Source organism: Mesoplodon bidens (genome assembly GCF_964165515.1).
Source record: "Mesoplodon bidens genome assembly, chromosome: 3".
Taxonomy (NCBI): domain Eukaryota; kingdom Metazoa; phylum Chordata; class Mammalia; order Artiodactyla; family Ziphiidae; genus Mesoplodon; species Mesoplodon bidens.
In genome coordinates this window covers 4967212-4987031 of record NC_138178.1, presented here as the reverse complement: position 1 = coordinate 4987031, position 19820 = coordinate 4967212, and the positions used below count along the sequence as shown (strand labels likewise).

The 19820-nt window shown below is 41.3% G+C and overlaps 1 protein-coding gene across 1 annotated transcript in view; it reads right to left on the bottom strand.

The window, feature by feature from the left end:
• Positions 1–19820, bottom strand: part of ST8SIA6 (ST8 alpha-N-acetyl-neuraminide alpha-2,8-sialyltransferase 6) — a gene marked incomplete at both ends in the record, with an annotated part of 126287 nt that overhangs the window by 106206 nt on the left and 261 nt on the right. Inside the window, one exon of the mRNA XM_081226977.1 lies at positions 19416–19514. Coding sequence (XP_081083103.1) covers positions 19416–19514 — 99 coding nt within the window. The remainder of the gene's footprint in view (positions 1–19415; positions 19515–19820) is intronic.

The following is a 19820-nucleotide window of genomic DNA, read 5'->3' as shown; positions in this document are numbered from 1 at the left end:
CAACGAAGACCCAACACAGCCAATAAATAAATAAATTAATTAAGAAGCTAAATGTAGCACTCGTGATCCTTTGTATTTCTGCAGTGTCAGTTGTTACTTCTCCTTTTTCATTTCTAATTCTGTTTTGAGTCTTCTCCCTTTTTTTCTTGATGAGTCTGGATAATAGTTTACCAATTTTGTTTATCTTCTCAAAGAACCAGCTTTTAGTTTTATTGATCTTCGCTAGTTTCCTTCATTTATTTCTGATCTGATCTTTATGATTTCTTTCATTCTGCTAACTTTGCGGGTTTTTTGTTCTTCTTTCTCGAATTGCTTTAGGTATATGGTTAGGTTGTTTATTTGACGTGTTTCTTGTTTGTTGAGGTAGGATTGTATTGCTATAAACTTCCCTCTTTGAACTGCTTTTGCTGCATCCCATAGGTTTTGGGTCGTCGTGTTTTCATTGTCATTTGTTTCTAGGTATATTTTGATTTCCTCTTTGATTTCTTCAGTGATCTCTTAGTTATTTAGTAGTGTATTGTTTAGCCTCCATGTGTTTGTATTTTTAACAGATTACTTCCTGTAATTGATATCTAGTCTCATAGCATTGTGGTCGGAAAATATTCTTGATACGATTTCAATTTTCTTAAATTTACCAAGGCTTGATTTGTGACCCAATATATGATCTATCCTGGAGAATGTTCCATGAGCACTTGAGAAGAAAGTGTAATGTCCTAAAAATATCAATTAAGTCCATCTTGTTTAATGTATCATTTAAAGCTTGTGTTTCCTTATTTATTTTCATTTTGGATGATCTGTCCATTGGTGAAAGTGGGGTGTTAAAGTCTCCTACTATGATTGTGTTACTGTCAATTTCCCCTTTTATGGCTGTTAGCATTTGCCTCATGTATTGAGGTGCTCCTATGTTGGGTGCATAAATATTTACAATTGTTATACCTTCTCCTTAGATTGATCCCTTGATCATTATGTAGTGTCCTTCTTTGTCTCTTGTAATAGTCTTTATTTTAAAGTCTATTCTGTCTGATAGGAGAATTGCTACTCCAGCTTTCTTTTGATTTCCATTTGCATGGAATATCTTTTTCCATCCCCTCACTTTCAGTCTGTATATGTCCCTAGGTCTGAAGTGGGTCTCTTGTAGACAGCATATATATGGGTCTTGTTTTGGGATCCACTCAGCCAGTCTATGTCTTTTGGTTGGAGCATTTAATCCACTTACATTTAAGGTAATTATTGATATATATGTTCCTATTACTACTTTCTTAATTGTTTTAGGTTTCTTATTGCAGGTCTTTTCCTTCTCTTGGGTTTCCTGCCTAGAGAAGTTCCTTTGGCATTTGTTGTAGAGCTGGTTTGGTAGTGCTGAATTCTCTTAGCTTTTGCTTGTCTGTAAAGGTTTTAATTTCTCTGTCGAATCTGAATGAGATCCTTGCTGGGTAGAGTAATCTTGGTTGTAGGTTTTTCTCCTTCATCACTTTAAATATGTCCCGCCACTCCCTTCTGGCTTGCAGAGTTTCTGCTGAAAGATCAGCTGTTAACCTTATGGGGATTCCCTTGTATGTTGTTGCTTTTCCCTTGCTGCTTTTAATATTTTTTCTTTGTATTTAATTTTTGATAGTTTGATTAATATGTGTCTTGGCATGTTTCTCCTTGGATTTATCCTGTATGGGTCTCTCTGCGCTTCCTGGACTTGATTAACTATTTCCTTTCCCATATTAGGGAAGTTCTCAACTATAATCTCTTCAAATATTTTCTCAGTCCCTTTCTTTTTCTCTTCTTCTGGGACCCCTACAATTCGAATGGTGGTGCATTTAATGTTGTCCCAGAGGTCTCTGAGACTGTCCTCAATTCTTTTCATTCATTTTTCTTTATTCTGATCTGTGGTAGTCATTTCCACTATTTTACCTTCCAGGTCACTTATCCATTCTTCTGCCTCAGTTATTCTGCTATTGATTCCTTCTAGAGAATTTTTAATTTCATTCATTGTGTGGTTCATCATTGTTTGTTTGCTCTTTAGTTCTTCTAGGTCCTTGTTAAATGTTTCTTGTATTTTCTCCATTCTACTTCCAAGATTTTGCATCATCTTTACTATAATTACTCTGAATTCTTTTTCAGGTAGTCTGCCTATTTCCTCTTCATTTGTTTGGTCTGGTGGGTTTTTACCTTGTTCCTTCATCCGCTGTGTATTTCTCTGTCTTCTCATCTTGTTTAACTTACTGTGTTTGGGGTCCCCTTTTCGCAGGCTGCAGGTTCATAGTTCCTGTTGTTTTTGGTGTCTGCCCCAGTGGGTAAGATTGGTTCACTTTGTGTAGGCTTCCTGGTGGAGGGGACTGGTGTCTGTGTTCTCGTGGATGAGGCTGGATCTTGTCCTTCTGGTGGGCAGGACTGTGTCCGGTGGTGTGTTTTGGCATGCCTGTGAACTTATTATGATTTTAGGCATCCTTTCTGCCAATGGGTGGGGTTGTATTCCTGTCTTGCTAGTTGTTTGGCATGGGGTGTCCAGCACTGGAGCTTGCTGGCCATTGGGTGGAGCTGGGTCTCAGCGTTGAGATGGAGATCTCTGGGAGAGCTCTCGCCAATTGATATTACATGGGGCTGGGAGGTCGCTGGTGGACCAATGTCCCGAACTCGGCTCTCCCACCTTGGAGGCTCAGGCCTGACACCCGGCCGGAGCACCAAGACCCTCTCAGCCACACAGCCAGGTATGTGGGGAGTTTCTTGCCTTTTGGGAGGTCTGAGGTCTTCTGCCAGCGTTCAGCAGGTGTTCTGTAGGGGTTGTTCCACATGTAGATGTATTTCTGATGTATTTGTGGGGAGGAAGGTGATCTCCTCATCTTACTCCTCTGCTATCTCAAAGGTCCCCCTCAAACTCTTTTTCAAAGTCGTAGCACTTGCACTTCCACTGTTCACTGGCTAGTGCCAGCTGTCTCCAAGTTGCATCTCCCACCTGCGTCTGTCGCCTCCAGCACAAGTGTGATGGTGCTCGCTGATTCCACCACCACCACTGTCCCAGTGAGCCAGTGAGGGGTCCCCAGGTGAGCTGGGATGCAGAGCTATCCCCCTGTGGCCCTCTGAGGCTCATTCCCCGACGGGAAATGGTTAATTAGAACACTCAGAACACCAAGTACATCTGCAGCTGTTCCTGCCCCTGATTTTGCCATAAAGATCCTGATCTTCAGGGGCACAGAGGGACTCGCCCTTGGCATCCAGGAGCTAAAACTCAAATGTTAACCAGCTTTATCTTCTCAGCTCCTAAAGACCCAAAAAACAAAAAACAAAAACCTAATGCATTCTTAAAGGTCATCGACAAAGATTATGAATCTTTCTTAATGCTGTAGCATTTCAACATGTCACAACCTTATTAAACCCTAAAAAGGAAAATTCACAAATTAATTCTGCCACTAAACAGAAGCCCCAGGGTGAAAGCTCAAATCCTGACAATTGAGGGTAAGACTCCTTAGACAAGAGAGCTTATAAACATCATCGGCGGGGGTGGTAGGATACCCTCCGTGAGGTAGATCCCCGGAGTTACTGATCTCACCAATATAGTTTATTCTGTCCCCATTTCTCCAGCTTCACAGTCGCAATTTGCATCTATCTATGAGGTGCCCCGATATACCCTCACTCAGTTACCTGTGGGCTACATCAATATCCCCACCATGGGGGACCTGCCTGGTGGTCCAGTGGTTAAGACTCCACGCTTCCACTGCAAGGGGCACAGGTTCGATCCCTAGTCAGGGAAGTAAGATCCTACATGCTGCAGGGCATAGCCAAAAAATAATAATAATAATAAAATTTTAAAAATAGTATCTCCCCACCATGTATGCAAACAGGACCTTCATGGGTTTGCTCTGTTCTCAAACACCAGCTATGGCCTTTGACTGCCAATATTCTACCGAGGCCAGAAACTCATGAAGTTATTGCACAAGACATTCAAACTGTGGTCCAGATTTTGACTAACCACAGTTGGGTCACCGCACCCAAAAGATCCAAGACTCTACCACCTCAGTTTAATTTGGGGGCATCATTTGGTCCCCAGAAGGCTGCTCCAAACCATCTCCAGTCAATAACCTTACTTCCCGGCCTCTCAAGCCCAACATCTACTTGCCTATTTGGCTTCTGGAAGCAACAAACATCCCATCTACTCATTTCATTAAGATCTATTTAGGCAATCACAAGAAAATCAGGTCAATCTGAATGGAGGTCACCCCAATGACAGGCCCTAGAGGCCACCCCAAAAGCCACCCAGCTAACAATGCCACCAGTGGCATCTGGTGGTTTCTTTACTGTGGAAACTCTACACACTAATTCTCATGCTTTCTGGAGTCTCCTTGCCCGAGAAAGATGGGCCCTCACCTGGCCCCATAGGCCACTTGCAAGGTCGCCTGAGTCCAGGAGAAAGGGAATCCATTTATTTTATGGACAAGAGCACCACCATCCCATGTGAATCCACAGGGGAGTTACTTCTTCCCATCCCACTGCCAAGACATGGTAGATAAAGGATGTACCATAAGGTCAGTCACGTGGGCACTGGAGGAGTGCCTCAATAAACGTATCTTCATTGTCCATATTTTTACAGACTCCTTGGTGATAGCTAATGGGTCCACTGTTTGGTCTAACCAACAAGCACAAACTAGATTTCATATTCAGGATTGTTCCCTATGGGGCCTTCCACACTGGGAATATACTATTGCTTTTATACACTATATTAAAGGCTCCCATGACTCAGCTCATTCTAAAGGTCCCATGGAAAAGGCTCACTTTAATGCCATAGCTGACCAACTTGCTCACATTTACTAAGTAAACTCATATAGCACTCCCATTTCCTTGGATCTAAGGGCCCAGTCATTGTGAACCTTGGATTCTTAAACATGGAATCAAACACCATGGTATCCCAATGCCACTGGCTGTAACCAAAACTTTACCTTCCCAATGCGATTTCTGTGGCCTGTTCTGTCCTGGCATCGTGGCCAATGAGGATTATACCAAGGAGCAAATGTCCCTTCATTCATTAGCAAATTGACTGTATTGAGCTGTTGCCCCAGTTTGTGGGCATAAGTCACTACGGCCTCACAGTGATTAGTACTTATGTGGGCCTACTTTGGGTTTATCCTTCCCAGTATGCTGCTGCTGACACCACTACTGTAAGTCTCACCAAAACTCTGTTAGTCCCCTTTGGGTCCCCAGATATTATCCACTCTGATTGGGGTACACGCTACTCACTCAGTGTAGTCATGAGTCTTAAAACAGGCATCACTGGGAATTCCATTCTTCCTATAGTCTACAGGCAGCAGTCCTAATAAAGAGTCCTAATAAAGAGACATATGACCTATTCAAAGACACCCTCATGATATTACAAAATGGACAGTGGTCTCCCAAATAAATCTCTTTTGCCCTCTGCCACAGTTACCTGGAACTCTTGACTTTTAAGTCTTATGACATTCTACCAAAATATAACAAGGGTCCCTCTTCTCCTCATTCTAGCCATAAGAGAGAACACTACTCACCTACAGATCTATTAAACCCAAGGAGAATTCCCTCTCCCACATAATAACACCTGCCCATTCTGCTATCCTTTCTCAAACCTGGAGCCCAGATGAAGGCAAATAAAAAAATGGGATCTACTGAAAGTGAGGGACCTTCCCCCCTGAACAGACTATTCTATACGCCTTAAGAAAGCTGTCTGCCAAAGACCGCTGCCCTCCCCTGTCCCCGATACGACCATTTTAAAGGTTAGCTAACTACAGGTCCCCCTTTGTAGGAAACAGATGTCTTGGTGCCTTCTTTTAAACTACAACAGTGGGTCTCATCATACTCTGTGGTATAACAGACACACGTTTACGTATTTTCAACTGTAAAACACAGGCTTAACATTCCCTGTCACTGTGTGCATCTTTCTATAAGGAAAGAAAGACCTTAACTTTGTTCCCAGCACCAACATTCTTCAATAGGAGGTCAGCTCTGGCTCCACTGATTATGGCAATTTGAATGAGGGATTGTTACAGGACTCAGGATGGCAAAGCTCATGGTTTCCATAATAAGAAAAAATGAGAAATTACAACTCCTGGAGCCAGAGGGATACTGATTTTTAGTCACTCTTGTAATAATTCCTCAAATGTAAATTGCTTCAAGGTCTTAGGATTATCTGTGGACTCACAAGGCGTCTACACAACTCCTGTGTGCTCCCTATTCTCCCCCTCTCTCTCTCTGTTCCTGAATTTTTCCTGGAGAGCCATCCTCCCCTCCCCCACCTCGGGACATCCCACTTTGTGTAATAAACCTTTCTTGGGTCATAACAAGGACTACTGTCATGAGCTTCAGGAGGGAGCTGCCCCACTCAGGGTGGAACTAGTAGACGAGCCATCACAAAGGTGTGAAGTGGAAACCTCACTGTGGTTTTGATCTGTATTTCCCTAATGACTAATGATGTTCAACATTTTTTTAATATGCTTATTGGCCATTTCTATCATCTGTATATCTTCTTTGGTGAAATGTCTATTCAAATCTTCTGCCTTTTTTTTTTTTTTTTTTTTTTTGCGGTACGCAGGCCTCTCACGGTTGTGGCCTCTCCCGCCGCGGAGCACAGGCTCCGGACGCGCAGGCTCAGCGGCCATGGCTCACGGGCCCAGCCGCTCCGCGCGGCATGTGGGATCTTCCCGGACCGGGGCACGAACCCGTGTCCCCTGTATCGGCAGGCAGACTCTCAACCACTGTGCCACCAGGGAAGCCCCTTCTGCCCATTTTTAAATTGAGTTGTCTTCTTGTGAGAGCTCTTGATACAGTCTGCATACAAATCTTTTATTGGATATACAATTTACAAATATTTTCTCCCAATCTGTGGGTTATCTTTTTAATATTCTTAGCGATGTATGTGGAAGCACAAAAGCTTTTAATTTGATAAAATATAATTTATCAATTTTTTCCTCTATTGATTACACCTCTGGTGTTGTACCTAAGAACTCTACCAAATCCGAGGCCAGGAAAATTTTCTGTGTTTTCTTCTAGAAGCTTTATGGTTTTTGCTCTTAAGGCTATGAGCCATGCCGAGTTAATTTTGTGTGTCAGGTAAAAGTTTAAATTCATTTTTTTGCATGTAGAGATCCAGGGGCATGTAGACACTACCCTCACTCCACCATCTGCAAGTCCTGCCTCTAAACTTGTTAATTAATTTAAATAAGTTTCATTTTAAAGAATTTGTTACACTGAATAAAATTCATAGATTTCTAAATTAACTTACAAAATTAATTACATTTATAAAAAAAAACCCTGAAAGTTCCACACTTGAAACTACCCCCAAACACCAGCCCTCTACTGATTTTTATTGTTTTTATAGTAAAGATGATATAAAACAATCTTTTAAACGTGATACATGTCTTATTCTCACCACTCTTGAGAAAAATGGAGGAAATCCTGTAGTGTTCAAAATTCTGTAAAATCTACACTTTTTTCAGATTGCTAGAGCTTTACTAAGAAACCAGCCCATAGTTCACATACATGAGTATTTAATACACTATACAATCAATTTTTATGTGGCGACCTTCTAGCTTAGAATATGCATCTTGGTTTAAAAGGATCTTCCATCAGAAGTCCAGCATAAATATGAGGAACACTAAATCTCTGCTTTGGCCATGCATTTTTTAAAATCATTATTTACCTAAAGTTACATTTCTATGAAAAGTTTCCAATGCTCTGTGAATTTTCAAAGTTCTCAAAACCCCACAGAAGCAGCAGTTCTATGATGGACTGCAGAGGTAAAGGATCACTAATCTCTAAATTTTTTATTATAAAAAAATTCTCCTAAGAGTACAAGTATCATAAAAGTTCCCGTCTACTTATTCAAATTCTTTGTTAATGTATCAATATGTTCTCCCTTTAAGAAATGATTGCAGATATGAGTTTTCAACCCTCCAGTTGTAATCCACCCTCCAATTACAAAATTTTATTTGATATAATCACACACAACCACACAATTATAAATCGGGTTTTGCTAACATTGGTATTTTACCAAGGGAAGCTCGTTAAATGGCTCTCTTGCAATGCAACATGGTAACGTGTACCTTCAAAAACCTAGTACCACTACTGACACAAGGCAAGAGGACTCAAATCCTAACACACTGGGGGTTCCAGATAACTCTGGTGAAAGAAACAGACAAGACACAGACCTCACCGAACTTCAATCTATCTCATGAATAAAATTCCCCAGACATGGAAAACATGAGTATTTTGCAGCCCCAAAATAAACAAGGAGTATTGGATAAACTCCCAAATCAGAAACACAAAAATGTGCCCACAAACTTAATGTGCAAATAGTAAAGCTATGGTGACAGATATAAACATGCAAAATACGGATGTTCCCCTGAAATAACAAAGTAGCACATATGCTATAAAAAAATACACTCCAGACACAAAATTTTGGATCACACATTTTATCCCACAGAGTAAGGAAATAATGAGGTATAATCTCAAAAAGAATATATGGAATATTGAGTATATCCTTCTGAGACAGCACGTGAGGGTACCACGTGAATCCAACCAAGATTCCAGGAACCAGTGAGAGATTTTAATCAATTTCAAAATTAATGGTCTTTACAACCTACAACGTTAGTTTTCTGGAATACCACAGTTTAAAAATTATGTGTTAGAGAATTCTAGTGTTTTTAGAACTAACAACTGTAACTAACAAGATAATGGGAATTATTTTTCAATAATTTCAAAAGCTCAGGTTATACCCTATAAAATTATCTTTAGAAATAATATGCCCATGGATATGACTGTTCCCAAGAAATTACTGATTATCTACAGCATGTATTCATAGTACTTCGTGGAACAAAATAAAGCTTTTTAAATCTGAAAGTACAGACAAGATAGATTTAACTGCCCTGGATAAGTTAACTCTCTTACTGAGTACAGATAAGTATACTAAAGCCATAACCATCTTCTTAATGGCAAAAGGAGACATGAAACAAGACACCAGGATGCAAGAACACTTCCCTAAAGTTTACTCAAAGCATCAGTTGCTCTTTAAAGAGCCTCTTTTTCGGCCCCCAAATGAGAGGTCGTAGAACCTTTGCACCCTGAAACCACAGAGCAGCTTCTATTAGTGGCTCTAAAAAGAGTAACTTCTCCTGGCAGATGAGGAGATATATTTATTTCCTTTTCTTCTCGTCACATCCCTTCTGCTGTGTCCTAGCCTCACCTCTCAATATTTCCTCTGTTAGCACCTAATCCTTCAAAATGTTTGTGCTTCTCTATAACTCCTGGAAAAAAAAAAAAGAAAAACTTTATTCCTTCCCCAGGCAGTCAGGCTTTGCTTCTGTTGTTTCATCCTAATGCCTGCTGGTTCAAGGAATATGTCTATGAAGGGAACAGTGAATTAATACACAAGTCCAGACAGCGCTAAGGCCACCTTGATTTACATTGCAATGGAACTGCGCTGGGTGCAAACAGTATTGTCTGCTGACTGCTTAATGTCAGCTCTGAAGTCATAAAAAGAAACACCCCGGCTCTTGGTGAAGAGAGGCCCTGTCAAGCAGGCAATGGAGTGATATGAAACAGAAAATTAAATTCCATCTCCAACCACCTCTGAAGTGAGATTTGGGCCAATCACACACCGTTTCTTCCTGAACTCCTGATCCCCTGTCCACTTACCCTACAAAGCAAAGGAAAGAGCAGAACATTTCTTCATGTCTTGCAGGTTCATCCTGGCTTTGCTGTCCACATGTCGATGTGCCCACAGAAGCCTGGCAGGGACTAAAGGCTGTGTTCTGAAGCCCTCTCTCTGGGTTGCCTCCCCCTGGACAATTGTGCCCTGCAGCTTACACCAGACCAGAGCAGCCAAAGACATGACACAGGCACCAGGGAACGAAGGGACTGAAAAAACGTCAATCTGGGAAGCACCATACAGCCATTTTCAAACGGGGAACACCAGAAGTGAAGAAATGGAGGAGAACCCCCTGTATACCTTTAAAAGAAGAGCTGCAATTAACACATAGGATTGGAAGTAGGGAAGGAGGCAGAATGCAAGACGTAAAGCCTCATTTCAAATGAACCCAGCAACCAGACTCCAAGCACCTTTAAAACATACTGAATTTTCAAAATCAGGACACACAGAGTACCATTACTTCTAACAGCAAAGAAGTAAAGATACCAATTCTCAAAAGTAAAATTTAATAGCCTTCATCTACTTGGAGGGCGGGGTGCAGAGGAAAGGGGTAAAAGGGTGAATAGCAGCTGTTCCAGAGTTATGTGTAGCTCTACAGCCTTTTTTTTTTTTTACAACCTCTAGTTCACGCTCATCTTGAATTTTCTGAAGCTCACAGTTAGGATCCCAGCGTGACAGGAGAGAGGCAACGAGGCCTGATTCTCCCTCTTCAGACTATTTGCATTCTTACGGAAGTCCACATGTCGACACAAAATGACAACCACACATTCTGATGGCAACAGATAGCTGCTTTAGAAATGTGTCAGGTTGGGAGAGGAAACGTTATTAGCAAGAGGGCATCACATGGAGAAATTACCAGCAGCTGATGTAAATCTTCACCCCTGAAACAGAGCAGGTCTAGGGAGAAAAAAAATTAGAGAGGTTTTGATCTTCCACTGCCTATCTTTATTTACCTGAGCGTGGAGAGCCTGCCCCAACCAGAAAATCAGGTGGCTGCTCCCACACAGGAAGAACCTGCTTCCGGAAGCAGCAGGAGCTGGTCTGGGTGCTGCTGTACCAGTGCTTGTGCACTGCTGTCCTTCTACAGCCTCTTGAGATGATACCACCATCATAGCATAGCATAGCACAGCATCCTATACCATATATTATATCATTACCATACCATATCATATCATTACCATATTATACCATACCATATCATACCATACCATATCACATCATCCCACACTATATCATATCATACTATACTGTATCATTACCATATCATGTCATTTCCATACCATATCATATCATAATTTATAAAGCAGCACTGAGGGAATGGAAGGCGAAAGAAAGGGAATCAGCCATCTCACATACCCTGGGATGTGAAGGGGGTGGTAGATATGGGGAGAGCCCCAGGAGCCCAGCCCTTTCTGGATTTCCGGTGACATATGTCCCCCACCATCCCTGGCAGCCGCAGAAATCCAGGCTGATTAGGATCACTCAGGAATATACACACCTTCTGACAGTCATGAGGTCAAGACAGGGTAGCAAGAGATAGCTTTAAGGTCCAGTATGTAAAAAGTCAAATAAGTAAAATTTATGTTACCTGTATTTTGCCAGATTTGTTTTTCAATTCAAATTTTTAAAAAATCAGACATTTGTTTAAGGGCTAAATGGCTCAGCCTCTCATCTGGTGGACGCTCTAAGGAGGGGGATCTTTCAGCCCTTGGTGGGAGCCACTAGGGGTTCAAAGGCATTCTTTCTGATGAGCACAAGGCCAGAGAAAGGACTCCTCATTTGGGGATATATAAATTAAAAAACAGGCCCCCCAGGAAGGATAAATTAGGAGTATGGCATTAACAGATACACACCACTATATATAAAATAGATAAGCAACAAGGATTTAATGTATAACACAGGGAACTATATTCAATACCTTGTAATAACCTATAATGGAAGAGAATCTTAAAAGATATATATATTATATATATATATAATATATATATATATATCTGAATCACTTTACTATATACCTGAAACTAACACAATATTATAAATCAACTATAGTTCAGTAAAAAAAAAATAGGAATAAGAATAATACCTACCTCATCAGTTCTAATGCATGCAATAAATAAATTAACATAAGTAAAAAAAGCCTCCCAAGTTATAAAACTTATTAAAAGATTCTCTAACTTAGGGATAGAACATTATTCTTAAGATGCAGAGAAAAATCATACTTCAGAAAAACATTTACTGTAAGAAACAGAAGAAACCTTTAGAAAGCATTTGCTTCACGTTCTCAAGAATATACAAGAAAATATGAGGAAATGGAAGGTGGGGTTTAAAATGTGACTTAGATGCTTTCTAAGATATAAACTGAGCTGATAAGAAGCAGGCTGAAAGAAGAAAAAAGTTGTAACATCTAAAAATGTAATAGATACACTGTTTTAGACAGGGCAAAACAGAATTGACACGAAGAGAAAAATAATTCAGGAATGTAGAGGACACATTTGAGAAGCCATACCAGAGAGCAGAGGAAAAGGACAAAGAGAAAAGCAGACTCAGAAAGAGAAGTGAAGTTGTTTACACGGGACCGGGATGGTGGGTAAGAGGTATAGTGACGGAATATAGAAAGTGAAGACTGTCTTCTCAAAATAAAAGCAGACTCTGTGGAACACATCGAATAATCAAAGGTATACTACATAATTTTTTAAATTTAAAAATAACCTGGTCAGTGGGTTAAAAATGCTTATAGACAAAATTAATCAAAAGAGGTAGCTGTAAAGACACAGCACTGTGGACTTTTTAAATTTTCAGTTTAAGAAAAAATCCTGACAGGATCCAGTAAAACAATCAAATAGGTTACTTTTGAAGAAATAATATCACCTTTATTTCTCTCTCAGAGTCCTAACAGCCAGAAAATAGAGGAATATCTTACAAAAGTTTTAAGATGAAAATTTTTAAAAAGTGGCGCTGTGATGCAATAATTCACTACTCATGGAAACACTACTATCCACATTCCAAAGCTAAAACTATTAGAAGAAAGAAGACATGCCAACTGACCAAGAAAGGAATGGAAACAAAGAACTAAAGAAATGAGGAGAGGATCATTTAGAGACAAATGTCAAACACTGAAAAGAGACTCTAAATGGTATTTTTAGATTTGTAAGCAATCGTTTAATTCAAATTTAAAAAACAGTAATTTTCAAAGGAGAAAGTATATAATAGAATAATAGTAACTTAATAAAAAGCCCACCCCTTTTGCAATGTGCTAAAAGAAGTTCTAGAAGGAGGAAAGATTTAAATATTTTAAAATGAGAGATGTCCACTTATCTCAGGGTACTAAATATATCAATAAATTATCAATAAATTAATCAATTCAAAAGCAGAATTGACAATAAAAAGTAGATATAAGTGACTTGAATATAGAAAAGTTGAAAACTTCTACAGATTAAATAACCACAGGCATAATTAAATGTTAACTATATTAGAAAGCCAATTTAAATGCATGATAAATAAAAGTTTGATACTTTTGACGCTTATAAACCTCTTGTAAATCAACAAGTAACTAGAATATCTTTATAGTAAAATAGACAAGGCTATGAAGAGCCAATTTAAAAAAAGAAGAAGATGAAGAGGGTGTGGAGAAAAGGGAACCCTCCTACACTGTTGGTGGGAATGTAAGTAAGTTGGTGCAGCCACTATGGAGAACAATATGTTCTTCAGAAAACTAAAAATAGATTTACCATATGATCCAGCAATCCCACTCCTGGGCATATACCCAGACAAAATTATAATTCAAAAAGATACATGCGGGCTTCCCTGGTGGCGCAGTGGTTGAGAATCTGCCTGCCGATGCAGGGGACACGGGTTCGTGCCCCGGTCCGGGAAGATCCCACATGCCGCAGAGCGGCTGGGCCCGCAAGCCATGGCCGCTGAGCCTGCGCGTCCGGAGCCTGTGCTCCGCAACGGGAGAGGCCACAGCAGTGAGAGGCCCGTGTACGGCAAAAAAAAAAAAAAAAAAAAGATACATGCACCCCTATGTTCATGGCAGCACTATTCATAATAGCTAAGACACAGAAGCAACCTAAATGTCCATCAACAGATGAATGGATAAAGAAGATGCAGTACATATATACAATGGAATACTACTCAGCCATAAAAAAGAACAAAATAATGCCATTTGCAGCAACATGGATGCAGCTAGAGATTCTCATACTAAATGAAGTAAATCAGAAAGAGAAAGATAAATACCATATGATATCACTTATATGTGGAATCTAAAATATGGCACAAATGAACCTATCTACGAAACAGAAACAGAATCATAGACATAAAGAACAGACTTGTGGTTGCCGTGGGTGGGGGTGGGGAGAGGGATGAGCTGGGAATTTGGGGTTGCTAGATGCAAACTATTACATTTAGAATGGATAAACAACAGGGTCCTACTGTATAGCACAGGGAACTATCAATATATCCAATCTAGTGGGATAAACCATAATGGAAAAGATATTAAAAAAAGAATATCTGTATGTGTAAAACTGAGTCACTTTGCTGAACAGCAGAGATTGGCACAACTTTATAAATCAACTATACTTCAATTTTAAAAATTTTTAAGTAATAAAATATTTAAAAGAAGATGTAAATGGTCAACAAACATCTTAAAAACTAAACACAATGGTAAACAAATAAATACATATTAAGACAACAGTGAAATACTATTCTTGAGTATGAAATTTTAAAAAGTGAAAAGAAACTCTAATGCACAGAACTAGCAAGAATTTGAGACAATGGTCACTCTCATATACTGCTTACAAAAGAATAAATTGGAACAACTATTGTTGTTGGACAAGACATAGCAACATTTTCACATTTTCACATATTCTTTGATCAAGCCCCTCCACTTCTAGGAATTTATCTGAATAATTAAGATTGTGTGTAAGGCTATAAATTTGTTCATATTAGAGTACACATCAAAATCAAAAATAATAAACAACTGAAGTGACCAAAGGGAAGAATAAATAAATTACAGTACGTGCATACGTTCAAACACCATGCTCTAAAAATTATGTTGCAGAAGAATACTAATGACATGAAGAAAAGCTCAGATGTTGTTAAAAAAAAAAGTTACTAATCCATACCAAAATATGCATAGCAAAATTACTAGATATGTGCATATAAAACTACTGAAAATATGAATACTAGCATTTTTTTCGACATTGAAATGACAGGTGGTTTTCCTTTTCGGTGTGTTCATCTAAAAACATACAATAAAATCTCTGCAGTAATACTCCCTACAATAATATGAGTTGGGATATAACATGACTGACTTTTGATGTCTGCCCTTTACTGAACCCCAGTTCTCAAGAGGGACAAATCAAGTTCTACTGAAGGGAGAAAGGGTCACAGGGAATGGAAAGAAAGGTCATTAATGGAAATAGCAGGCGAACCTCTCTAGGAAAGCAGAGAAGTGGAAGTAGGGTGCCCACAACTCTGGTGGACTTGTAGTCCAGTCCTCCCAGACGGGCCAGTGAAAGAGGCACCAACTCAGCAGGACATTCAAAGAACAGTAGCTTCTATCCAGAAAGTCCCAGCCAGCCACAGGATCCTGAATCATCACCGTGGATATTAAAGCCAAAATGGACACTGCCACTAAAAGATGGCAAACCATAACCTAGACCTAGATAATTCCCATGGAGGGACCCTGGAATTCCAAGCCAGATAGTTACATGCACTTGCTCTGGCCATGTCATTAATGTCACAATAATCCAATCTCTCATGTCTAATGACTGAATATTTGGGAGCTCACTTATAACATTATGGCAGGATTTTATTTGGTGTCTTTTATAATCAAAAATGAAATTAATATTATTTAAGAACACATGTTAAATTAATACTTAAGAAAAAAAAATTCCAACCACTTGGAAATTTAAAAGTACTCTCCTAAAAGACAGGCTGAAAGCTAGGCCTCTTGCACAAAACAGACAAGCTGTGAATGCAAAGGAAAAGTTCGTGAAGGAAGTTAAAACTGCTACTCTGGGGGTGGGGGAGACTACTTTCCTAAAGAACTATGGACGTAAAATTAAAATGTTCTAATGTAATTATAAATAATTTAGAATATATTTTTATTTTATTTTTTTATTTTTATTTATTTATTTATTTTTTTTTTGCGGTATGCGGGCCTCTCACTGTTGTGGCCTCGCCCGTTGCGGAGCACAGGCTCCAGATGCGCAGGCTCAGCGGCCATGGCTCACGGGCCCAGCTTCCCTGGTGGCGCAGTGGTTGAGAGTCCACCTGCCGATGCAGGGGACACGGGTTCGTGTCCCGGTCTGGGAAGATCCCACATGCCGCGGAGCGGCTGGGCCCGTGAGCCATGGCTGCTGAGCCTGCGCGTCCGGAGCCTGTGCTTCGCAACGGGAGAGGCCACAACAATGAGAGGCCCACATACCGCAAAAAAAAAAAAAAAAAGAAAAAAAAGAAAGGAAAGAGAGAGCTTTGGCTTGGAGAAAGGTGAGGGTAACAACAAGGGTAGATGGGGCTTTGTCTCCTCCCCCACTTAGGACTCTGGAAAAAGATCACTTCTTGGGCAGTCTTCCACTGCGAAACTAACTTAACACAGGGTCACATCCACTTTGTGGGGCAAACAGAGGGAGGTCCTGATACTTAACTTTCCTGAACCAGCCTTGGTTCGTGTATGTTTAGATAGGGCCCCAAAATAGTGGGCAGACGGGCTAGAACTAGCCAGCTAGAGCTGGGTAAGGTAGCATTGTAGCAAATCTTGCAGAGGACAACTCAGGATGGAACTAAAAGAGAATCTTCACTGGATCCCTGAAATGTAGCATTAATGGGAGCTCAGGTGAGACCAAGACAGTGGAGAGTACCAGCAGGTGGAAGGCCTGAGGGAGAAGACTGAGCCACAAACTGCAGCTTTCATCGCTGGCTATCATCAGGGTACCCATCCAGCAGATGGGAAATGGACGACATCCCCTTGGAGGGTAGAGGGTCAAAGGACACCAGGATCATGAACCCCATTTCTTAACTCTACCACCGCACCTCAGTCCCTCTCCCCCTTAGATCTGGGTATCATCTGAAAGTCAGAAAAGATGGTGGAAACAATCTGAAAGAGTGAGCATTTGCTCCCAGAGAGAGTAAACATACTAGAAAGAGTTGCTTAAGTTGGCACATCTGACTAAGCTTTAACCTGGACACACACACACACACACGCTCCATCTTGCCCAGCACCTGTGAAAGACTACACAGCAGGGAGATTAAGAGTGTGGGATTCTGGATCCACATGGCCTGGGTCTGACTCCTGGGTCCACAGTTTGTCAACTCTGTGACTTTGGGCAGTTGACTCCATCGGCCTGTGCCTGTTTCCTCACCTATAAAGTGAGGATCTTAAGAGTTTCTCTTAGTATTTTTTGAAGATTAAACGAGCTAATAAATGTAAAGGACTTAGATCAGTGTCCACAATAAGCATTCAGTAAATGCTGTCTATCCTTATTGTTTTTAGTATTATGATTATACTATTACTTATACCTTCTACCTCCAGCTGGGGCTCTTGGAAGAAGATCAGACCAGCTACAGAAAAATCAAAATTATAATTTCTCTACACAACCGAGTAGTAGGGATTAAAATTTGCACCCCTGCCACATAAATCATCCATCATAAATGATAAAGGGGATATAAAGTAGATCAAAAGACAAGTTTTGAAAAATACAACAGAATGGTACAAAATTAAAAACCTTAATAAAATGGACCACATTCCGCAAAGAATATGAATTACCTGTATTAGCTCAAGAAGTATGCCAAGCAGAAAGAAGTACGCCAAAAGAAGCTGAAAAATTCATCCAAAAATTACCTCCAAAAAGGCCTATGACCAGATAATTTAATTAGTACATTCTTTCTAAGTCTTCCCTAGGGACAACACCAGAATGTATAACAGTACCAGGACTTGGAAAAAGATGCAATGCTCCCCAATTCACTGGAAAACTACTACCTATAATACACAACCCTGCATAAAGTAAAAGTACAGGCTAATATTTTTCTCTAAAGCTTTGTTACCCAAGGATCTCTCAGTGCCCCTGATACGCTGTGAGATTCCAGTAGGAGGCTGCAGAAGGCAATGTCGTGCTGCACTTCAAGATTCCTTCTGGGATCCCCCAAACCCTTCTGATGGTCATGCAGGAACTACACCAGAGCCTTAAGTCATGCAGTCAGAAAATTAAGATGGTCCAAGATCCAAGAATACACAGAAAGATACACAGGGGAAAAGGGATTTACAAGACATAGAGGAAAAGAGACAGTATACAAAATGGGAAAAACAGGGGCTTCCCTGGTGGTGCAGTGGTTAAGAATCCACCTGTCAATGCAGGGGACACGGGTTCGTGCCCTGGTCCGGGAAGATCCCACATGCCGCAGAGCAACTAAGCCCGTGCGCCACAACTACTGAGCCTGCGCTCTAGAGCCCGTGAGCCACAACTACTGAAGCCAGTGCACCTAGAGCCCGTGCTCTGCAACGGGAGAAGCCACGCAATGAGAAGCCTGCGCACTGCAACGAAGAGTAGCCCCTGCTCACCGCAACTAGAGAAAGCCCGCGTGCAGCAACGAAGACCCAATGCAGCAAAAAATAAATAAATAAAATAAATAAATGTATTAAAGGAAGCAAAAATAGTAGCAAGGCTGAGGCTCAAAGCAGTAGATCCTGCTGGTGAAAATGTAAAATGGTTCAACCCATCCAGGAAGCAACTGGCCAAATGTATTGAGTACCTAAAATGTACATACTCTTTGATCTAATCATTCAACTTCTATCAATCCACCTCGGAGAACTGAAAATGCAGATAAAGATTTACATACAAGGATGTACTTCACAGAATTATTAATAGCAAACAAAACAAAACAGGAAACAATCTAAGTGTCCAAAAATAAAAGTTATATAGATTATGGTGCATTCATACGATGAATTATGCAACAATTAAAAGCAATGTTTTGCAAAAAAAATTGTAATAACACTTATGTCTGATTTTTAGGGAAAAAAGGCAGAACAAAATACAATGTACAATCTTAAGTATATTTCATAAATACATGTACATGGGAAAAACTCCTGGAAGAATATAAACCAAAACCTTAATATGATCTCTGGGTGGTGGGACTCCGAGTGAATATTTTTAAATCCATTTCTCATGTCATCTAACTTTCTGCACTAAGAATGGATTTTTTTACGACAGGTTAAAAAGAAAAGATAAAACCCAAATAATTATTGCACATGGATAAATACTCCTAGGAGTAACAAAGATAAAAACTGTCTCCATTCAGCAAGGACAAAAACATTCTCAACACTGAGCACAGAATTCCACGCTCCCAAACGTGAATCTTACACCGGTGCACTTGAAAGCATAAAGACACAAAGCAAACCAACCAAACCTCTCGAGAGACAGGCAGAGCTGCTCCTCGAGGTTTTCAGCACACCATTATCGCGAGGGGGACTCAGCACCCATTTTTTTCAAAGTGCAGCTGCTTTCGTATCTCCCTTGGTTCGAAGAACATCCACATCGAGGGACAGGCTTTACAGGGGAAGGCTGAGGGAGTGTGAGAGTTACACGCGCGCGTAGGCACACATATCCTCTCTCTCTCTCTCTCTCTCTCTCTCTCAAATCCACTCAATCGTGTGGTCCCAACCAGACACCTCGAAGCGAGCCCCGCGGTGCAGCCGCGCCCCATCCCCGAGCCGCGGCCGCGGAGCCCCCTCCCTCCGGCCGCCCGGCGCCGCGGGTACCTGTTCGTGGTGCGCGGGGGCCGGGTCGGCGGGCTCCCGGGCGTCCTCGGCGCGGCGCGGGTGCCGTGGATGGCCTCCCTGCTTTCCTCCACCAAGAACCTGCACAGCCGGGAAGCAAACTAAGTTGGGGAGCAGTTGGCTGGCAGGCTCGGCCTCGCGCTCGCAGCCCAGCGGCCGGGACATCCTCGCGCGCCCTGGCTCCCGGCGCAGCTCCCAAACCCCGGAGTTTGCGAAGAGGCTCGGGGCGGGAAGAAAGGGAAAGCGCGGACCCGCGAGGAGAGCCCGGGTGACCGACGGGGAACCCGACGGCAGGTCCGGCGCCGCAGCTCCCTCGCCGCCCTGACCGGTCCCCCGGCGCCCCAGCCGGTGCCCGGCCGCGGCTAGCGTCGCCCCTCCGATACCCGC